Source organism: Ranitomeya imitator, chromosome 4 (genome assembly GCF_032444005.1).
Source record: "Ranitomeya imitator isolate aRanImi1 chromosome 4, aRanImi1.pri, whole genome shotgun sequence".
Lineage (NCBI taxonomy): Eukaryota > Metazoa > Chordata > Amphibia > Anura > Dendrobatidae > Ranitomeya > Ranitomeya imitator.
The window spans coordinates 515,873,690-515,892,358 of record NC_091285.1 but is presented as its reverse complement, the minus strand read 5'-3'; the positions used below and the strand labels follow the sequence as shown (position 1 = coordinate 515,892,358).

General features: G+C 43.7%; 1 protein-coding gene across 2 annotated transcripts in view; it reads right to left on the bottom strand.

Annotated features, from left to right (window-relative positions):
- EFL1 (elongation factor like GTPase 1) overlaps positions 1-18,669 on the bottom strand; it is a 488,390-nt gene that overhangs the window by 112,774 nt on the left and 356,947 nt on the right. For both annotated transcript variants that reach the window (XM_069766104.1, XM_069766103.1), the window contains exon 16: positions 5,470-5,601. In XM_069766104.1, the coding sequence (XP_069622205.1) occupies positions 5,470-5,601 (132 nt within the window). The remainder of the gene's footprint in view (positions 1-5,469; positions 5,602-18,669) is intronic.

Sequence of the window (18,669 nt, the reverse complement as noted above, 5' to 3'; positions counted from 1 at the left end):
CATATTTGTGCATCAGTAAAGGAGTGCCAGTTGTCTTTTGCTATATACTTTAGGGCTTCTCTCCAGGCTCTGCACCCTTATCCACATCTTTCCCAGCAAGGTTTTAGCTACGAGCTACACCTGATTTCTTTTCTCTTCCCAATTTCAGATGAGGCCTGGTGTGGAGCAAAGAGGCGAGACACGTGATGAGGACCACACATAAAAAAAAGGTACACCATGACATGGTTGGGTGATTTCGTACTTTTTGATCAAAAAATGTTAACTTCATGTTTTCATTAATCACAGTGTGCTGATGCATCAAGTAAGTATGTCTTTGTATTCGGCCACATAACATATGTCACTTGTACCTAGATTTAATAAGAAAGGTGTGCAGACCCCATTTTGATTATTTTTTTCTGTAGCCGTCTTGTCTGAGTTATGTCATTTAGTAGCCAGGAAGTACCGTATATACTCGTGTATAAGCCGAGTTTTTCAGCACATTTTTTTGTGCTGAAAACGCCCCTCTTGGAATATACACAAGTTATTGTCCAAATTTATGGCGGGGGAGGTGGAGCGGCGGGTCACAGAAGGCAGGAGCCAGCAGCTGCAGCTAAAGCCTGTGCCCGCTGCTTAAGAGAAATGAATATTCACTGCGCTGGCAATGAATATTGATTTCTCTTATAGTGTGCGCAGGGTTACAGCTGCAGCGGCCGCCTTCCAGCAGCTGTCGGGCTCTAATGGGTGCCCGCTCATTAAGGTAATGAATATTCACCTCTCTTCACTCCTATAGGCTGGAGAGAGGTGAATAACAATGAGCGGGGACATGTGATCGCCTGGCCGGAAGAGCTGCTGGAAGCTGGAACGAGATGCTGTGAGGGCGTGCAGGTAAGGTACCGTATATACTCTAGTATAAGCCGAGATTTTCAGCCCACTTTATTGGGCTGAAAGTCCCCCTCTCGGCTTATACACGAGTCATACCCAGGGGTCGGCAGGGGAGGGGGAGTGGGGGCTGTCTAATTATACTCACCTACTCCTGGAGCGGTCCCTGCTTCTTCCAGCGCTGCAGCTTCTTCCTGTAGTGAGCGGTCACATGGTACCGCTCATTACAGTAATGAATATGCGGCTCCACCTCCCATAGAGGTGGAGCCGCATATTCATTACTGTAATGAGCGGTAACGGTGACCGCTCACTACAGGAAGAAAATGCGGCGCTGGGGAACAGACGTGCAGGGACGGCACCAGGAGCAGGTAAGTATGACGGGGGCAGTGCGTGATACTCACCTGCTCCTCGTTCCACCGTTGGCGTTGGTGTGTCTTCCGCAGTGACGCTCAGGTCAGAGGGCGCAGTGACGTGATTAGTGCATGCCGCCCTCTTCCTGAACGTCAGTGCAGAGGATGGGAAGACACAGCGGAGGTCAGCGGTGGAACGGGAAAGGTGAGTATAGCAAGTGCCGGGGGCCGGAGAGGTGAGTATGTAGTTTTTTTTATTTTTTTAATCACAGCATATGGGGCAAATATCTGTATGGAGCATCTTATGTGGCCATGTGCAGCATGATATGGGGGCAAATATCTGTATGGAGCATCTTATGTGGCCATGTACAGCATGATATGGGGGCAAATATCTGTATGGGGAATCTGTATAGGGCCATGTGGAGCATTATATGGGGCAAATATCTGTATGGGGCATCTTATGGGGTCATAATCAACATTTGTGGAGCATTATACGGGGCAAATATCTGTATGGAGCATCTTATGTGGCCATGTGCAGCATTATATGGGGCAAATATCTGTATGGAGCATCTTATGGGGCCATAATCCACATTTGTGGAGCATTATATGGGGCATATTTTAATATGGAGCATCTTATGGGGCCCATCATAAACTGAATGGAGCATTATATGGGTCTCCTGATTCAATATGGATATTCAAAAACACTTAACCTACTGATGTCTCAATTAATTTTACTTTTATTGGTATCTATTTTTATTTTTGAAATTTACCAGTAGCTGCTGCATTTTCCACCCTAGGCTTAAACTCGAGTGATTAAGTTTTCCCAGTTTTTGTGGCAAAATTAGGGGGTCGGCTTATACTCGGGTCAGCTTATACTCGAGTATATACGGTAAGTAGGATATTTTGTTTTTTAAATGCTTTTCTCATGGGCGGCCATACATTCAAGGATTGGGATGAGGAGCCACGCATACAAGGATGGGGATAAGAAGCCATGCATACAAGGAAGGGAATAAGGAGCCATGCATACAAAGATGAGAATAAGGAGCCATGCATACAAGGATGGGAATAAGGAGCCATGCATACAAGGATGGTAATAAGGAGCCATACAGACAAGGATGGGGATGAGGAGCCATGCATACCAGAATAGGGATTAGGGGACAATGAATACCCAGTTTATACTCAAGTCAATAAGTTTTCCCAGTTTTCTGAGGCAAAATTAGATGCCTCAGCTTATACTCTGGTCAACTTATACACGAGTATATATGGTATTTCATACGTTCTTGGCTACTAAGATGCCACCCTGCAAAGATATATGAGCTAAACCCTTTCCTGCCAAGGACGTAAGTTTTGATAACTTAAAATATCCTTAAATTCCTTTGTAAGAACACAATTTACACAAAGGATGAACTTTATATCTGGCAAAATAAAGGCACACATGAAATCAACATATTCTTATCTACGTTTCCAAAAAAGAAAATACCATTTATGAAGCTAAATACCTCAGACGCCGGTGCGATTGTTGCCAACACATTGTCTTTCATGACTTGAACTAGATTTATTTTGTTTTAGAAATATTCTGCAACTAATTTGTAAAGGGGTCATGGCTTATTGAAAAGTTGTGGCTTAGGTTTTAACAGGTATGCCAAAAATTTACCAAATTTTTCTTGCAAATTTCTGGCACAAAGTAAGCCAGCTAATTGGTGGTGTAAACTTAAAGTGAACCTGTCAGCAGGATTTTGCTAAAGGTACCGTCACACTTAGCGACGCTGCAGCGATACCGACAACGATCCGGATCGCTGCAGCGTCGCTGTTTGGTCGCTGGAGAGCTGTCACACAGACAGCTCTCCAGCGACCAACGATCCCGAGGTCCCCGGTAACCAGGGTAAACATCGGGTAACTAAGCGCAGGGCCGCGCTTAGTAACCCGATGTTTACCCTGGTTACCAGCGTAAAAAAACAAACAGTACATACTTACATTCAGCTGTCTGTCCCTTGCCGTCTGGTTCCTGCCTTGACTGCTGGCCGTAAAGTGAAAGCACAGCACAGCGGTGAGTCACACAGCGGTGACTCACCGCTGTGGCTGTGCTCTGCTTTCACTTTACGGCCAGCAGTCAAGGCAGGAACCAGACGGCAAGGGACAGACAGCTGAATGTAAGTATGTACTGTTTGTTTTTTTACGCTGGTAACCAGGGTAAACATCGGGTTACTAAGCGCGGCCCTGCGCTTAGTTACCCGATGTTTACCCTGGTTACCAGTGAAGACATCGCTGAATCGGTGTCACACACGCCGATTCAGCGATGTCTGCGGGGAGTCCAGCGACGAAATAAAGTTCTGGACTTTCTTCCCCGACCAGCGATCTCCCAGCAGGGGCCTGATCGCTGCTGCGTGTCACACTGGACGATATCGCTAGCGAGGACGCTGCAACGTCACGGATCGCTAGCGATATCGTCTAGTGTGACAGTACCTTAAGTAACTTACAGACACTGTCAGGTTGCCGCTGTTAATCTGAGTAAAATGATACCTGGGGTGAAGAAAGCCATCTTGTGGCTCTTGTGTAATCAGTGCTAAAAGTTTTAAGTTAATGAGATGCCCGTGCCCCAGGGCGGGAGTGTAGGCAGGGTCTTATCTTCCTGCTCCAAGACAGAGAAACCAAGGAGAGACTTGCCCACCGGCCGCCCTGAAGCACAAACAGTCTGTCTCTATTATGAGGAACATGTTTGTGCTTCGGGGCAGCATGTGGCCAGGTCTCTCCTTGGTTTCCCAAAATGAAGAATTGCTTCCGTGGAAGCGTGAATAACGTGAAACGGCCGTGGTCCGGTTTCTCTTTTCTGCATAATCTGCACTTGTCCTTGCCCGCACAACCTTATCCATGGTATTCTATGTAAAACAAAGGACTAAGGATTTTTTCACCAACATTTGGACTGTTGCTGCTATTTTTCTTCATTTTGGGATTTTTTCATGTGGCTTTCCAGCAAGCACCTTCAACAGCGTGATTCAACCACTGTATTGTGTCCGTGATCCCGCGTCTACTCTGCGATAATAGTAAGTAAAGTGCGCCACTCAGTGCCATTTGCTTTTTTCTTGCTTTTGGATGTGACTCTCCTCGGTTTCTCTGGCTTAGAGCAGGAAGATAAGACTCTGCTGCCTACAGTCCTGCCCCGGGGCACGGGCATCTAATTAGCTGAACACTTCTAAGGCCGGAGTCACACTACAGCGAGATACGGCTGAGTCTCGCAGGTTAAAACCAAGCTCTGGCATCGGCACTCCGGAGCGGAGCGTGCAGCTCCATGTATTGCTATGCAGCCGCATGCTCCGCTCCGGAGTGCCGGTGCCAGAGCTTGGTTTTAACCTGCGAGACTCGGCCGTATCTCGCTGTGTGTGATCCCGGCCTAACACTGATTACACAAGCTCTACAAGACCGATTTCTTCACCCCTGGCATCATTTTAATCAGTTTAACAGTGGTAACCAGACAGTGTCTGTTGGTTACTTAGCAAACTCCTGCTGACAGGTTCGCTTTAAGGTGCATTTACACTGCATGATTATCAGGAATAAGCGTTCTTATGAACACTCGTTCCCAATAATCAAGAAGTGAAAGAAGGCAACCAATCATCTGGCAAAATAATTAATACTTATGTGAAATGGTATCAGGATTGGTTAAAAGATCATCGTTCTTCGATGGACACTGTCCTGTGTAAACAGGACCTGTGCTCCGAGAACAATGGCAGCCTATGCACATTGAACAATGTTTTATTGGTTGTTCAGGTCGCATCTGAAGCACGGTCTGCCTGTTGAAACCAACTATAGAACGACTGCCAAACTGCAAACATGTTGGTCGGCTGTTGTAAACCAAGCTTAACACTAAACAATCTAAAGATGTACCATATTTATCAAACGACATGAACAACATTGAAAAATCTGGCGTATTTAAAGACTGTCTAGTTGAAATTTGAACTGTTTAAGAATTAGACAACAGAGCTGGTGAATCGATTCTCTGGACTTCAGTCTATTGGTCAGACCACTAATCTGTGAGCGTTGGATGCAAGGCTTGCAACTCTCATCTCCTGACATTCCCAGTTCTTCACACCACAATGATGACTTTGAGCTGTGATTGCTGGGAACAAAGGAGATTTTCAGGCCTCCTGTCCAGAAGACATTGGTTACTGACCTGGGTGCTGGACTGGAGGCATGCATCTCTATTTGACAGAATTGATACATTTTAACCAATGTGTCCTCTTCTATTGGGCGCTGTAGTAATACTCACTTGGATGTGTTGGTTCAACAGCTACTCGCACAATTGGGGTTGCTTCAAAGTTCAATGGAATAAATGGTGGACATGCTGGTGTTGTGGATAGTGTAGCAGACTTCAATACAAAGTCTTCCAAGCCGCTTATACCTAAGTAGAAGAAAACACAGGAACATAAGCACGTAAAACAGGAATAAATAAATAACTGTATAGAATGAACAATTACATGTAAAACTAAAAACATACAGATATAGCAAACATTAAAGGGGTATTTTCAAATTATTAAATTGCTCTAGTTAGTTAGATAGCATGAAAATAAGCATGCTTGCAGTTGACTTTTTTTTTTATTTGCAGGTCTGCACAGCTTTTATCTCTCATAGCTGGCTTCCATGGAACTTATGCAATAAGAGCTTTTCTCTCTCATAGTGTACAGCTGGCTTCCATGGAACTGAGCCACTAGTGCCTACCCAGACTCCGGCTGAGAGTGTGCAGTAGTTACATTCTAGGAGAGGGGTTAACTACTAAAATATCTGACAACTTTTCAAAGCCCATTGATGTTTAAACAGCAGTTTACCTCACCTTCCTCCTGCTGCTTCTCAGCTCCTGACAAGCTGTTGTTATAAATCTTGCAAAATCACCAATTTGCAGCATCTGCTTCTCCCAGAGCAGCTCTCCTAATAACTCTCACTGTCATGAGCTTCTTCAAATGCCCTGCTATCTGCATGTGTAAATAGAGTGATAACAGTGTAGACAGAGAACAAACCACCAACAGCTGAATGTATTACAGCAAAACTTGTGCTGAGCTTTAGGCTATGTGCACACGTTCAGGATTTCTCGCAGAAAATTCCTGAGAAAAACCGGACATTTTCTGCAAGAAATCTGCAAGAAAACCGCATGCGTTTTTGCTGCGTTTTTGCCGCGTTTTTTTCCGGACACTTCCCAATGCATTTTGTAGTGGGAAATCCGCAAAAAAACCACAAAATTAATGAACATGCTGCGTTTTTTACCGTGATGCGTTTTTTTCGCGGAAAAAAACGCATCATGTGCACAAAACATGCGGAATTCATTCTAAATGATGGGATGCTTATTGAACGTGGTTTTTTTTGCGGTTTTATAGCGTTTTTATTGGGAAAAACCGCGAAAAAAACGTGAAAAAACCGCAACGTGTGCACACAGCCTTAAAGTGCTTACACACAGCGCTATTTACCATGTTTATTGGTCCCATCAGGGCTTATGTACAAACCCTCCTGCAAAACAAGATTCAGGAGTATGTGCCAATGGGTCCATAGACTATAATTGTGCTGACAGAGTGAACCTGTGATCTCACGTGCCTCAGATCCAGGTGTATACGCCTACTTGAGACAAACACCCACCCAGAAGCTGTCTACCAACGAGTTGGTCCATCAACAAGCTCACTAATAGTTTCCAATAATAACCAGCAAAATGTTAAACACAGCTCTGGATCAAACATAGACATGTGCATTACAAGAATTTAAAACATATACTCTGTCTTTAATGTATATTATATTTGCAAAGTGGAGATGAAAGTTAAATATCTCCTTTAAAGGACGTGTCTCCAGGTTTTGTAGTGTGTACATTACAAACATAATGCAATAGATGTCTCTTTGCCCTGATGAGGCAGATGTACTCACTTTGATAAAATGCTCACTTTAATTTCAAGCGAATATACACCCAGCCTGATATGGATTCTCAAAGTACACCAGCCTTATCAGGTCAAAAAAGGTCAATGTCATAATATATGAATATAATGTCATAATGATCAATGTCATAATATAGAATATATACAGTTTGTGTGTGAAAGCTGGAGCCAAATCCACTTTAATGTCTCAGTTCAGGGAGAAACATTTTGGCAGGTATTTATTATATATGCACAGTTAGATGAGCGCAGCTTATTAAAAACCTAGCAGCTGTGTAATTTGCTGTGCTATGCGGACATTCATTTTGCTGGAGTGTGACTTACTGAAGAGAATGTTCAGGTAAATTCTAGCTCTGTAATTGAGCAGAAAGTCTCTAAGCTGTGATTAACACAATGATAAATACCATAAGTTGTTTATTTAGGTTCCTCAGCAGAGGCTCCCTCAGGAGCCATAGATTACATTGCTCCAGAGCCCATGAGTCACAGTTCTCAGACAATCACAGTGGCAGTGAATGGAAAGGATGCACATTCTTGGAAACACTGGACACTGCTGGGTAATACTAATAGCACAAGCCGTTTATGGACCGACCCTTTCCTAACAAGCAGGATATTCGTAAACCCCATTTTTATGCCATCACGTTAATGATATTAGCATGCATGATGTCGGTAAAGGTTTCTCTAGGTCATTTTGCTATTTTGATGGCTAAAAATAATATCAAAACCAGTAATAAGCAAATCGTTCATAGGACCCGGGGCAAGTGGTCACTTCAGTAACTGGTGGCCTGCGGACAGCCTTCTACCAGACAGAATCTCAGGCACTTTTTCAGATTTAAAGGCCCTGTGCAACGTCATTGTTGTGGCATGATGTGAGCATGACACTGCTTTGGGCCTACTAATCGGAAGAGACGCTGGGGATGCCGACAGGTAAGAGGAGGTTTGGAGGGCTCACACCTGTGGCCACGGACTACCAGAACTACTAACATGGCCACTGGACCAGGGTACTGTGAATAAATTTGATCTTGTCCTTCCAAACTATACCTGTAGAAATGCATGGTCTTGCTGCCATCAACCCATCTTCCCTCTCCCAACAAGTTAAAACATCTTGCTGCACATCTAATCTGTGTACGACCTTTTCTTACACTTTGTAACTTGCCATCCCCACTTTTTGAATGGCCAATTTCTCACCATCAGCATTATTCCAGCTCTATAAATGCTGGAACTTTCTTTCCCAACTTCCCATAATGCCATCGTCTAATGCCTTGCCTGCCCTGAATTGAACCTCTGCAATTCTGTAATGCCTGTATGCAGTTCGACAGACAGGAGAGCAGGAGCAAAAAGAAAAAGACCCTCCTCCACTTCCTGCAATCTGTCCTAGTGAATCTGCTGCTAGAAATGGATTACCATTGACATCAAGCAGTGGATAGTAAGATGGACAGTTGGGAGGAACGTAGAGGATGACTTTTCAGGAGTCAAAAAAAAACATTTGTAACTAAAATGATGTACAGATTGTATATTGATCACATTATCCATCAAATAACATGAAGTAGTGACATGTAAACCTGACAACAACCCACTATTTATAATACCCCCATTCATATTTAGATATAGCCACTATAAAGGAGCAATTTTCTCTGCACTGCCTTGGTACGGTATCCAGTCAGGTACATCAATGCAGCCGGTCATCACTTCACGGGCCAGCGTCCTAAGCACCTCTGCCGCTTACTAGGCCCCACTTAGTAAGGAGTGGCAACAAGATCATGGGGCATAATAAGCAACCTGGGCACCCAGGCACTGGCGCACTGTGCTCTTCACAGATGAAAGCAGGTTCACACTGAGCACATGTGACAGACGTGATAGAGTCTGGAGACGCCGTGGAGAGAGATTTGCTGCCTGCAGCATCCTTCAGAATGACCGGTATGGCAGTGGGTCAATAATGGTATGGGGTGGCATTTCTTTGGAGGGCCGCACAGCCCTCCATGTGCTCGCCAGAGGTAGCCTGACTGACAGTAGGTACCGAGATGAGATGCTCAGATCCCTTGTGAGACCATATGCTGGTGCGGTTGGCACTGGGTTCCTCCTAATGAAGGACAATGCCAGACCTCATGTGGCTGGAGTGTGTCAGCAGTTCCTGCAAGATGAAGGCATTGAAGCTATGGACTGGCCCGCCCTTTCCCTAGACCTGAATCCGATTGAACACATCTGGGACATCATGTCTCGCACCATCCACCAATGTCACGCTGCACCGCAGACTGTCCAGGAGTTGGCGGATGCTTTAGTCCAGGTCTGGGAGGAGATCCCTCACGAGACCATCCGTTGCCTCATCAGGAGCATGCCCAGGCATTGTAGGGAGGTCATACAGGCACGTGGAGGCCACACGCACTACTGAGCATCATTTCCTTGTCTTGAGGCATTTCCACATTTGAGGCATTTGAGCCTGTAACTTCATTTTCCACTTTGATTTTGAGCATTATTCCAACTCCAGACCTCCGTGAGATATTAGTTGTGATTTACGTTGTTCATTTTTAGGTTTTATTGTTCTCAACGCATTCCACTATGTAATGAATAAAGATTTATACCTGGAATATTTCATTCAGTGATATCTAGGATGTGGGATTTTAGTGTTCCCTTTATTTTTTTGAGCAGTGTATATTCTTTTTTTTTGTGTGGACATTTCTGAAAATACTAGATGCTGGCCCGATTCTAATGCATCGGGTATTCTAGAATATGCATGTCCACGTAGTATATTGCCCAGCGACGTAGTATATTGCCCAGCGACATAGTATACAGTACAGAGTCACGTAGTATATTGCCCAGTCACATAGTATATTGCTCAGTTACGTAGTATATTGCACAGTGACGTAGTATACAGCACAGAGCCACGTAGTATATTGCACAGCGACATAGTATACATCACAGAGCATATTGCCCAGCTACGTAGTATATTGCCCAGCGACGTAGTATATTGCCTAGCGACGTAGTATACAGCACAGAGCCACATAGTATATTACACAGCGACGTAGTATACAGCACAGAGCCACGTAGTATATTGCCCAGCCCGCGTAGTATATTGCCCAGTCACGTAGTATATTGCCCAGTCACGTAGTATATTGCCCAGTCACGTAGTATATTGCCCAGTCACGTAGTATATTGCCCAGTCACTTAGTATATTGCCCAGCCATGCAGTATACTGCCCAGTTATGTAGTATATTGCCCAGTGACGTAGTATACATCACAGAGCCACGTAGTATATTGCACAGCGCCACATAGTATATTGCCCAGCTACGTAGTATATTGCCCAGCCACGTATGTCACAGGTTAAAAAATAAAAAATACTCACCTTCCGATCCGAGGGCCCCTTGTAGTTCTGTCGGCAGCTTCCGGTCCCAGGGTGTGATGACGTCGCGGTCACATGACCGTGACATCATGGCAGGTCTTTCTCGCGCAGGACCTGTGATGACGTCATGGTCACATGATCGTGACATCATGGCAGGTCCTTCTCGTGCAGGGCCTGTGATGAGGTCGCGGTGACATGACCATGACGTCATGACAGGTCCTTCTCCTATACCATTGTTGGCACCGGAACTTGCCGCTTGCATGGAGCGGTTACTGGAGCGTGGCGAGGAGCGGAAAAGGCGGCGGAAGGTGAGTGTATAATGATTTTTTATTTTTGTTATTTTTAACATTAGATCCTTTTACTATTGACGCTGCATAGGCAGCATCAATAGTAAAAACTTGGTCACACAGGGTTAATAGCGGCGGTAACGGAGTGAGTTACCTGCGGCATAACACGGTCCGTTACCACCGGCATTAACCCTGTGTGAGTGGTGACTGGAGGGGAGTATGCGGGCGCAGACTGCGGGGAGTAAGGAGCGGCCATTTTCTTCCGGACTGTGCCTGTCGCTGATTGGTCGTGGCTGTTTTGCCGCGACCAATCAGTGACTTGGATTTCCTTGAAAGACAGAGGCCGCGACCAATGAATATCCGTTACAGACAGAAGGACAGACAGACGGAAGTGACCCTTAGGGTGGTTTCACACTTGCGTTTTTGTCTGCAGCGTTTTTTGCAAAAAAAAGGCATGCGTTTTTTTCCCTATATTTAACATTGAAAACGCATGCGTTTTTTGGTGTATGCGTTTGCATGCGTTTTTGAACGCATGCGTTTTTTTACTGCATGCGTTCATTTTCAGAAATGCAACTTGTAGTATTTTTGAGGCGTTTTTTGGACCAAAAAAAAACGCATGCGTTTTCACACCTTTTTTTTGGGTCAAAAAATACATTGGTGTCAATGGGGACGCATGCGTTTTTTTTGTGCATGCGTTTTTTTTGCGTTAAAAACGCATGCGTTTTTTTATTAAAAAACCAGAAAACACACTGATATGCCACCCCCCAACATAAAGGTGATAAAGGGATCCTACCCCTAAGGGATCCTAACCCTAACCCTACCCCTAACCCTAAGGGATCCTAACCCTAACCCTACCCCTAATCCCTTTAGGGTTAGGATCCCTTAGGGTTAGGGGTAGGGTTAGGATCCCTTAGGGTTAGAGGTAGGGTTAGGGGTAGGGTTAGGATCCCTTAGGGTTAGGATCCCTTTCCCTTAGGGTTAGGGTTAGCGGTAGGGTTAGGATCCCTTTATGGTTAGGGTTAGGGTTATGATCCCTACCCCTGACCCTACCCCTAACTATTTCTGTTTATAATGTTTTTTTTACTTTATTTTGATGATTGGAAGCTGTCACACATTTCTCAGCATGCGTTTAAAAAACGCAAACGCATGAAAAAACGCATGTAAACGTGTCAAAACGCCGCGTTTTTTTCAACACATGCAAAAACGCATGCGTAAAAACAACGCAGCGTTTGCACGCGTTTTTTCGCCATGCGTTTTTTACCGCAAAAACGCACCCAAAAAAACGCAAATGTGAAACCAGCCTTAGACAATTATATAGTAGATGAAGGCCTGAAGTACAGCCAAATTGGCTTCTACTATTGAATAAGAGACTCTTATTTTGTCATTGTGTCAAATCCAAAACAAATGGACAATTTACTGAGAAGTTAACGCAAAAGTGAATACAATCCAGCAGCACTTCCTGTGTAAGTTTTGCATAAATAAACACCATAAGAGCCAGAAACTCCTTAATATTACCGTATTTACGGAGCATAGTTACTCTATAATTCTCTCTTGAACAGTTATTAGATTATTTTTTTAATTTATAATTAAACTTTCCTTTCCGATCTAGCGAGACACGGCAGAGTTTGATAAATGTAGCCGAGGCAGGTTTAGCAACTCTCCATCCCTTCATTTTAAGGCCATTTTACAAAGAGCAATCAGTCAATAAACCAGGCTATTGAATTTTTAATGTGGTCCGATAAAATAATCATCGCTAATTGTACATCTCTCCATGTAAACAAGGCAAACTGTATGGGGGCAAATGATTGTATTAATCATCATATATGCCCCACTACCTTTTTCATCAGCCCATGTAAAAGGGGCTTTAAACAAGTTATAACGTTGTGTTTTATGTCCAATAGGACAATCGCACGGTAAAGAAGTGGCACTTGTCTCCATTACGATGTCCTTGTGTTGGAGGAACCAAACGTTGACAGTACCTGCTGGTATATCATGACAGTGTACCTCTGCTTTGAAGTAACTTTTTAGAATAAAGTTTCTTGTGGGAGTACATGAGGAATAAGGCTATGTTCACACCTTGCGTCGGGTCCCTGCGGGTTCTCCCGCAGCGGATTTGATAAATCTGCAGGGCAAAACAACTGCGGTTCTCCCTGCAGATTTATCGCGGTTAGTTCCGCGTTTTCCGCTGCGGGTTTCCGCCTTTACTATTGATGCTGCATATGCAGCAATATGCAGCATCAATAGTAATGTTAAAAATAATAAAAATTGGTTATACTCACCCTCTGATGTCCGGATCTCCTGGGCGCTGCACCCGGCGGTCCGGTTCCAAAGATGCTGTGGGAGAAGGACCCTTCGTGACGTCACGGTCATGTGACCGCGACGTCACCGCAGGTCCTGGTCGCACAGCAACTCTGACCGGACGGCCGCGTGCAGCGCCCAGGAGCTCCGGACATCAGAGGGTGAGTAAAATCAGATTTTTTATTTTTTAACCCCAAATATGGTTCCCAGGGCCTGGAGGAGAGTCTCCTCTCCTCCACCCCGGGTACCACCCGCACATTATCCGCTTACTTCCCGCAACGTGGGCACAGCCCCATGCGGGAAGTAAGCGGTTCAATGTATTCCTATGGGTGCAGAATCGCAGCGATTCTGCACAAAGAAGTGACATGCTGCGGGTTGTAAACCGCTGCGTTCCCGCGCGGTTTTTCCCGCAGCATGTGCACAGCGGTTTGCGGTTTCCATAGGGTTTACATGTTACTGTAAACGCTATGGAAACTGCTGCGGACCCGCAGCATCAAAATCGCGGCGGTTCCACGGTAAAAACCGCTAAGTGTGAATATAGCCTAACACTACATCTGGCCAATATGTGACTTATTTCATGCATTCTCACCCGTTGTCCCAAGCTGGGGAGGGAGGCGAGCTGCAGTAATTTCTTCCACAGACAGCAAAGGGGGAAATGCCTGCCCTTTTTCACTTTTTAGTTCACAGAGAATCTGCGGAAATGTGGAGGACAATATACAGCAGAGCTGAGCTGTGTTGATCTGAATCAGCCTCTGATGTGAGATAAAACACTTACGGTATTATAGAGCTCCTCATGATGTGTGTCTTCCTCTGTCTGTACCTTTCACTGCTGCTCACTCCTCCTCTTCCCCTGTCCATAGAGCAGGGGTGGAGAATCTTATTCTGCCAAGGGTCATTTGAATATTTATACCATTCTTCAGGGGCCAGACAAAGTATGCACTAACTCTGCCTACAAAGAACGCCCTGACACTGGTATTGGTGTCAGGACTAGTGATGAGCGAATATACTCGTTACTCGAGAGGTAATTGAGGGCCATAAACTGCCCACGGGCCTGAAGTTCTCGTCTCCACCGAGCAAGACTTGAACTAATTTTCACTGTGGATAGAAAGTTCATGAAGCCGAATGGTTGGGTAAGAAGTGTCTGACGAGTGGAGAAGGAAGCTGATGTCTCTGATAAGGTGCATTATAAAGTTTCTTATAATTGCCTTTCCTATTGATTTGTTGTTGAAAGTGCAGTTGAGTCCTAGGGTTTGACAGGAATAAAGAGCGCCCTCTTCTGATGTTTCTAAAACTTTTTATAACTTTATTTCAGGCCATCGCTCTGCATGCCATTTATTACAAGCATACGTAGGCGACAGGAAACACAAATGTAGTGAGACTAAGTATGAGCAGAAAAGATCTACACTAACATGTGCTTCATATTATGGGCTAACAGCATGCAAATACATAATACACACATAGGGGCACATCCAAAGTAAGAGATGGCCCTATGCACGTAGGAAAAAACATGCTCACAATTCATTCATCAAAAACCTTTCTTGCAAAGCTGCTAAAATGTTGAAAGACCAAACAGAACCACATCTGTAAATGTTTCCCGATGTATAAAAAAAAAATATAGATATTTTAAAAATGTTTTCACAACATTGTATTCTGTTCAGTAAGGACATGACCTTGAGATTGCAAAAACATGAGTAAACATTCAGAAAGAAGTGGATCATCGTCAGGTTAGGTGGGCCGAGCTGCTGATTTGTGAGAAATTCGCCAGGCGTCATATTGATATATCAGATCTTAAACACAGCGGGATAACACCCAACCCCTCCTTTACCCAAAAGAGCAGATCCAGTCATAACTCATCGAATTATCAACGGACTAGTAAAGATTCCACAGCTGAACTGTAAAGAAATTTACATAAAAATAGGGTTTTACTAGATAACGTCTTGTAGTCTGAACTCGTATCAGGATACTGGAGGAGGCAGATTGCCATGTCGCCAGTCCTCCCCGACGTGCTCAGTGCTGCCATCCGCTGGACACCGACGAGCGGAGGAAGGGAAGTGATAACATCCTGAACGCATTATAGAACTAGTAGAATAAATCAGAAATACTACCCGGAATATAATTATTACCTGTTATAGCACAGTCTCCAATAAATAAGAATATTATTATTATTATTAATAAGGAACTGAATGTGTAGTGAAAATTTCAGACAGAACTAAAGCTGCTTTACAATCTTTGCCTCATAAATGACTGTCAATCGTTTTTTTCCGCATGTCTAATATTTTCATGTAAGAATATCCTTCCCCAAATCAGCATTTTTCACTAGTAATTATGTGAATACACCAAAAACCGTGTGTTGCAAAAGTCTGTGTAGAAGAAGCTTGGTAAAGCATTACTGACTTGGATCCATTGACACTTCCCACTGATATCTCATAACTAATTTATATACAGAATTGTACATAAATGTGGGAAAAAGCTGAAAAGTGAAAATGCTTTCAAAAACAGAAGTGTTAATAGTTTAATTTAATCAATAAGTAACGCATAACGTGAACGAACAAGAGAGAAATCTAAAGCAAACCAATGTTTGGTGTGACCACCCTTTGCCTTCAAAGTATCAATTCTTCTACTTGTAATTGCACAGTTTTTGAAGGGACTGAGTAGAGAGGTTACTGAGGTGTAGAAAAATGGCAGCAAGTTCTCTGGACTGATGAGTCAAAATGTGAAATATCTGGCTGTAACAGAAGGCAGATTGGTCAAAGGGCTGGAGAGCAGTACAGTAATGAGCATCTGTAGGTAACAGTGAAGCATGGTGGAGGTTCCTTGCAAGTTTGTCATCATGCAATGATCGTTTTTATTTCTATAGCGCCAACATATTACACAGCACTTTATTGTCTGTACAAGTCCAGTCTAAAATTGTAAAGACATTACAGAAAAATAGCAGCCTGCATTAGCGGAGCTCGTGTCTGCAAAATATTTTAACCCCTTCAGATGGATCTACATCGTTGGACCTTACAGATCCTCGGAAGGTATGTATATTGTTGGTTTATTATTTTTATTTATTTTACAGATCGAGGGTCTTCAGTGAGTGGATTGAGAGTAGAATAAATTAATACAACAGCCTTTGTGATTTTTTCAATAAATTAATTTTTAATAATGTGTGTGTGTTTTTTAACCCTTTACTAGTATTGGATTAATAATGGATAGGTGTCAGAATTGACGCCTCTCCATTATTAATTTGGCTTAATGTCACCTTACAATAGCAAGGTGACATTAACCCTTCATTACCCCATATCCCACCGCTACACGGGAATGGGAAGAGAGTGGCCAAGTGCCAGAATAGGCGCATCTTCCAGATGTGCCTTTTCTGGGGTGGCTGGGGGCAGGTGTTTTTAGCCAGGGGGGGGGGGCAATAACCATGGACCCTCTCTAGGCTATTAATATCTGCCCTCAGTCACTGGCTTTACTACTCTGGCGGAGAAAATTGCGGGAGCCCACGCCAATTTTTTCCGCCATTTAACCCTTTAATTTAGTAGATAGAACGGCCAAATTTTGCATATACACACTACTAACATTAGTAGTGTGGAATATGCAAAAAAAATGGTGATATGAAATGGTTTACTGTATGTAAACCAGGTCTCATATCATGTCGGGTCTAGGAAGGAGAAAGCAAAAGCCGGCAATTGAATTACCGGCTTTTCTCTCTAACACCGCTGCGTATTCCTCGCAAGTCACACTGCTGGTCCGTGTGTAATCCGTATTTTTGGGGCTTCCATAGACTTTCATTGACGTTTTATTTGCGCAATACGGTGACAAACGCAGCATGCTGCGATTTTCTACGGCCGTAGAAAGCCGTATAATACTGATCAGTTTAATACGGCAGATAGGAGCAGGGGCATAGAGAATAATTGTGCCGTATTTTTTGCGAGTTTTACGGACGTAGTTTCTGCGCTCTTACGTCCGTAAAACTCGCAAGTGTGACGCCGGCCTAATCCTGACTAAAGATGATTGAATTTGAGATTTTATGAAATTCGCAGGTCCCAGAAAATTCAAACAATTTATGGTTCAATTCACGAGAAACACTAAAAAATGGCCACCACTTTTTAACACATTGCAGAAGATTGCATCAGTCACAGAAGGCAGACATGACCTCCGGCATGACCGCACGGATAAACTAGTATTAAAGCTTCTATTTTTGGAAGCATCCATACTTTGCAGCAATTTTTCCACACCTTCCAAAAACTTTTGCACAGTTTTATTTATCTATTCATTATTTTTTTTTTATTACATATCTGACTTCAGTCACTCTTCTACCCTTAGGCTTAACGGTCTATTCTAATAACAGCCATGGATCTGCTGGCAGAATGCCACTTCACATGCCAAGCTGCTGAAACTATGTGTGTTAACCGCTGTAATGCTGGAAGACAGCCATATACAAACTGGGCAGGTCTGTGGATGGCAATCCAGAATGAACCAAGAGAACATTAATGCAGTAATGTAATGCAAGGCCTGGTGAGGACACCGCCAACGACAGTGACAATGCTCCCTAATGCTGTATGGTAGAAGGAAAGTCTCATATTGAGTGAGAACATTTATTAAGATAATACACAAGTGTCCATTAAAAAAAAAAAAGTTGTGGATATATTTTATAGTTTGCTCATACATTATGATGTGAAACATTATGCTATATGTAATAATCTTTGAGTTTGATTTATAGGCAAAAATGACTGAATATCATTGAGAAAGTAGGAAATGATTAACCGTTTGCAATTTTAGAATCATCTGATTAATGATTCATGGCGAGGCAAGGAATGGAGGTTTATTATGAACCTCCGCACAACTTGCCCTACCCTCTCCTAGTGTTTCATCACCCATCCCCTGCAGACTGTGAGCCCTCGCGGGCAGGGTCCTCCCTCCTTATGTGCCCGTGTGCCTTGTTATTTGCTCATGTTTAATGTATTTGTCTATATTTGCCCCGTATTCACATGCAAAGCGCCATGGAATAAATGGCGCTATAAAAATGTATAATAATACATAATAATATTCCTTCTCTATCTTCATCACAGTGCCAATTCAGCTTTGGACTTGAACGGTTTGAGGGCCTATTTATTAATACATTGGCTTATTACAGTGATCAATCTTTCCATGTATAAGTTTAAAGGGAAGGTACCGCGTTTGTAGATCATTAATAAATCACTGTAATGTAGCATAACATGCTGCTATAACCAAGTTTTAAATGCATGTGAAACAGATTACGTGTGTAATATGAGTTTAAAGAAGGCACTGGGGGCTGAGATCTTGGTTTCACAGCAGTTCACGACAATATCAGTGTCATTTTACGGCACTCCATAGACATAGGAGATAATAGACCGGCGCTGACCCTATCTCTAACATTGTAGCTGCTTTAGCAGTGAGCTGGGCACGCCTCTGTGGGCTGCACAACTCACTGCTGTAGGTGTGACTGGCCGCCATTTTATTAGAGCCCTGTGCTGTCTGCCAAGCTCCACTTACTTTCTATCGCAGGAGAGAAGCACTCACTGGAACCGGAGGATGGGGAGTGCGGGTGATTTATCTCCATGCTCCTCTGTACTCCAGGCAGGCACATCCTGGGCAGACATCCTCTGCTCTCACATGCTGCCCTCCCTGTGTGC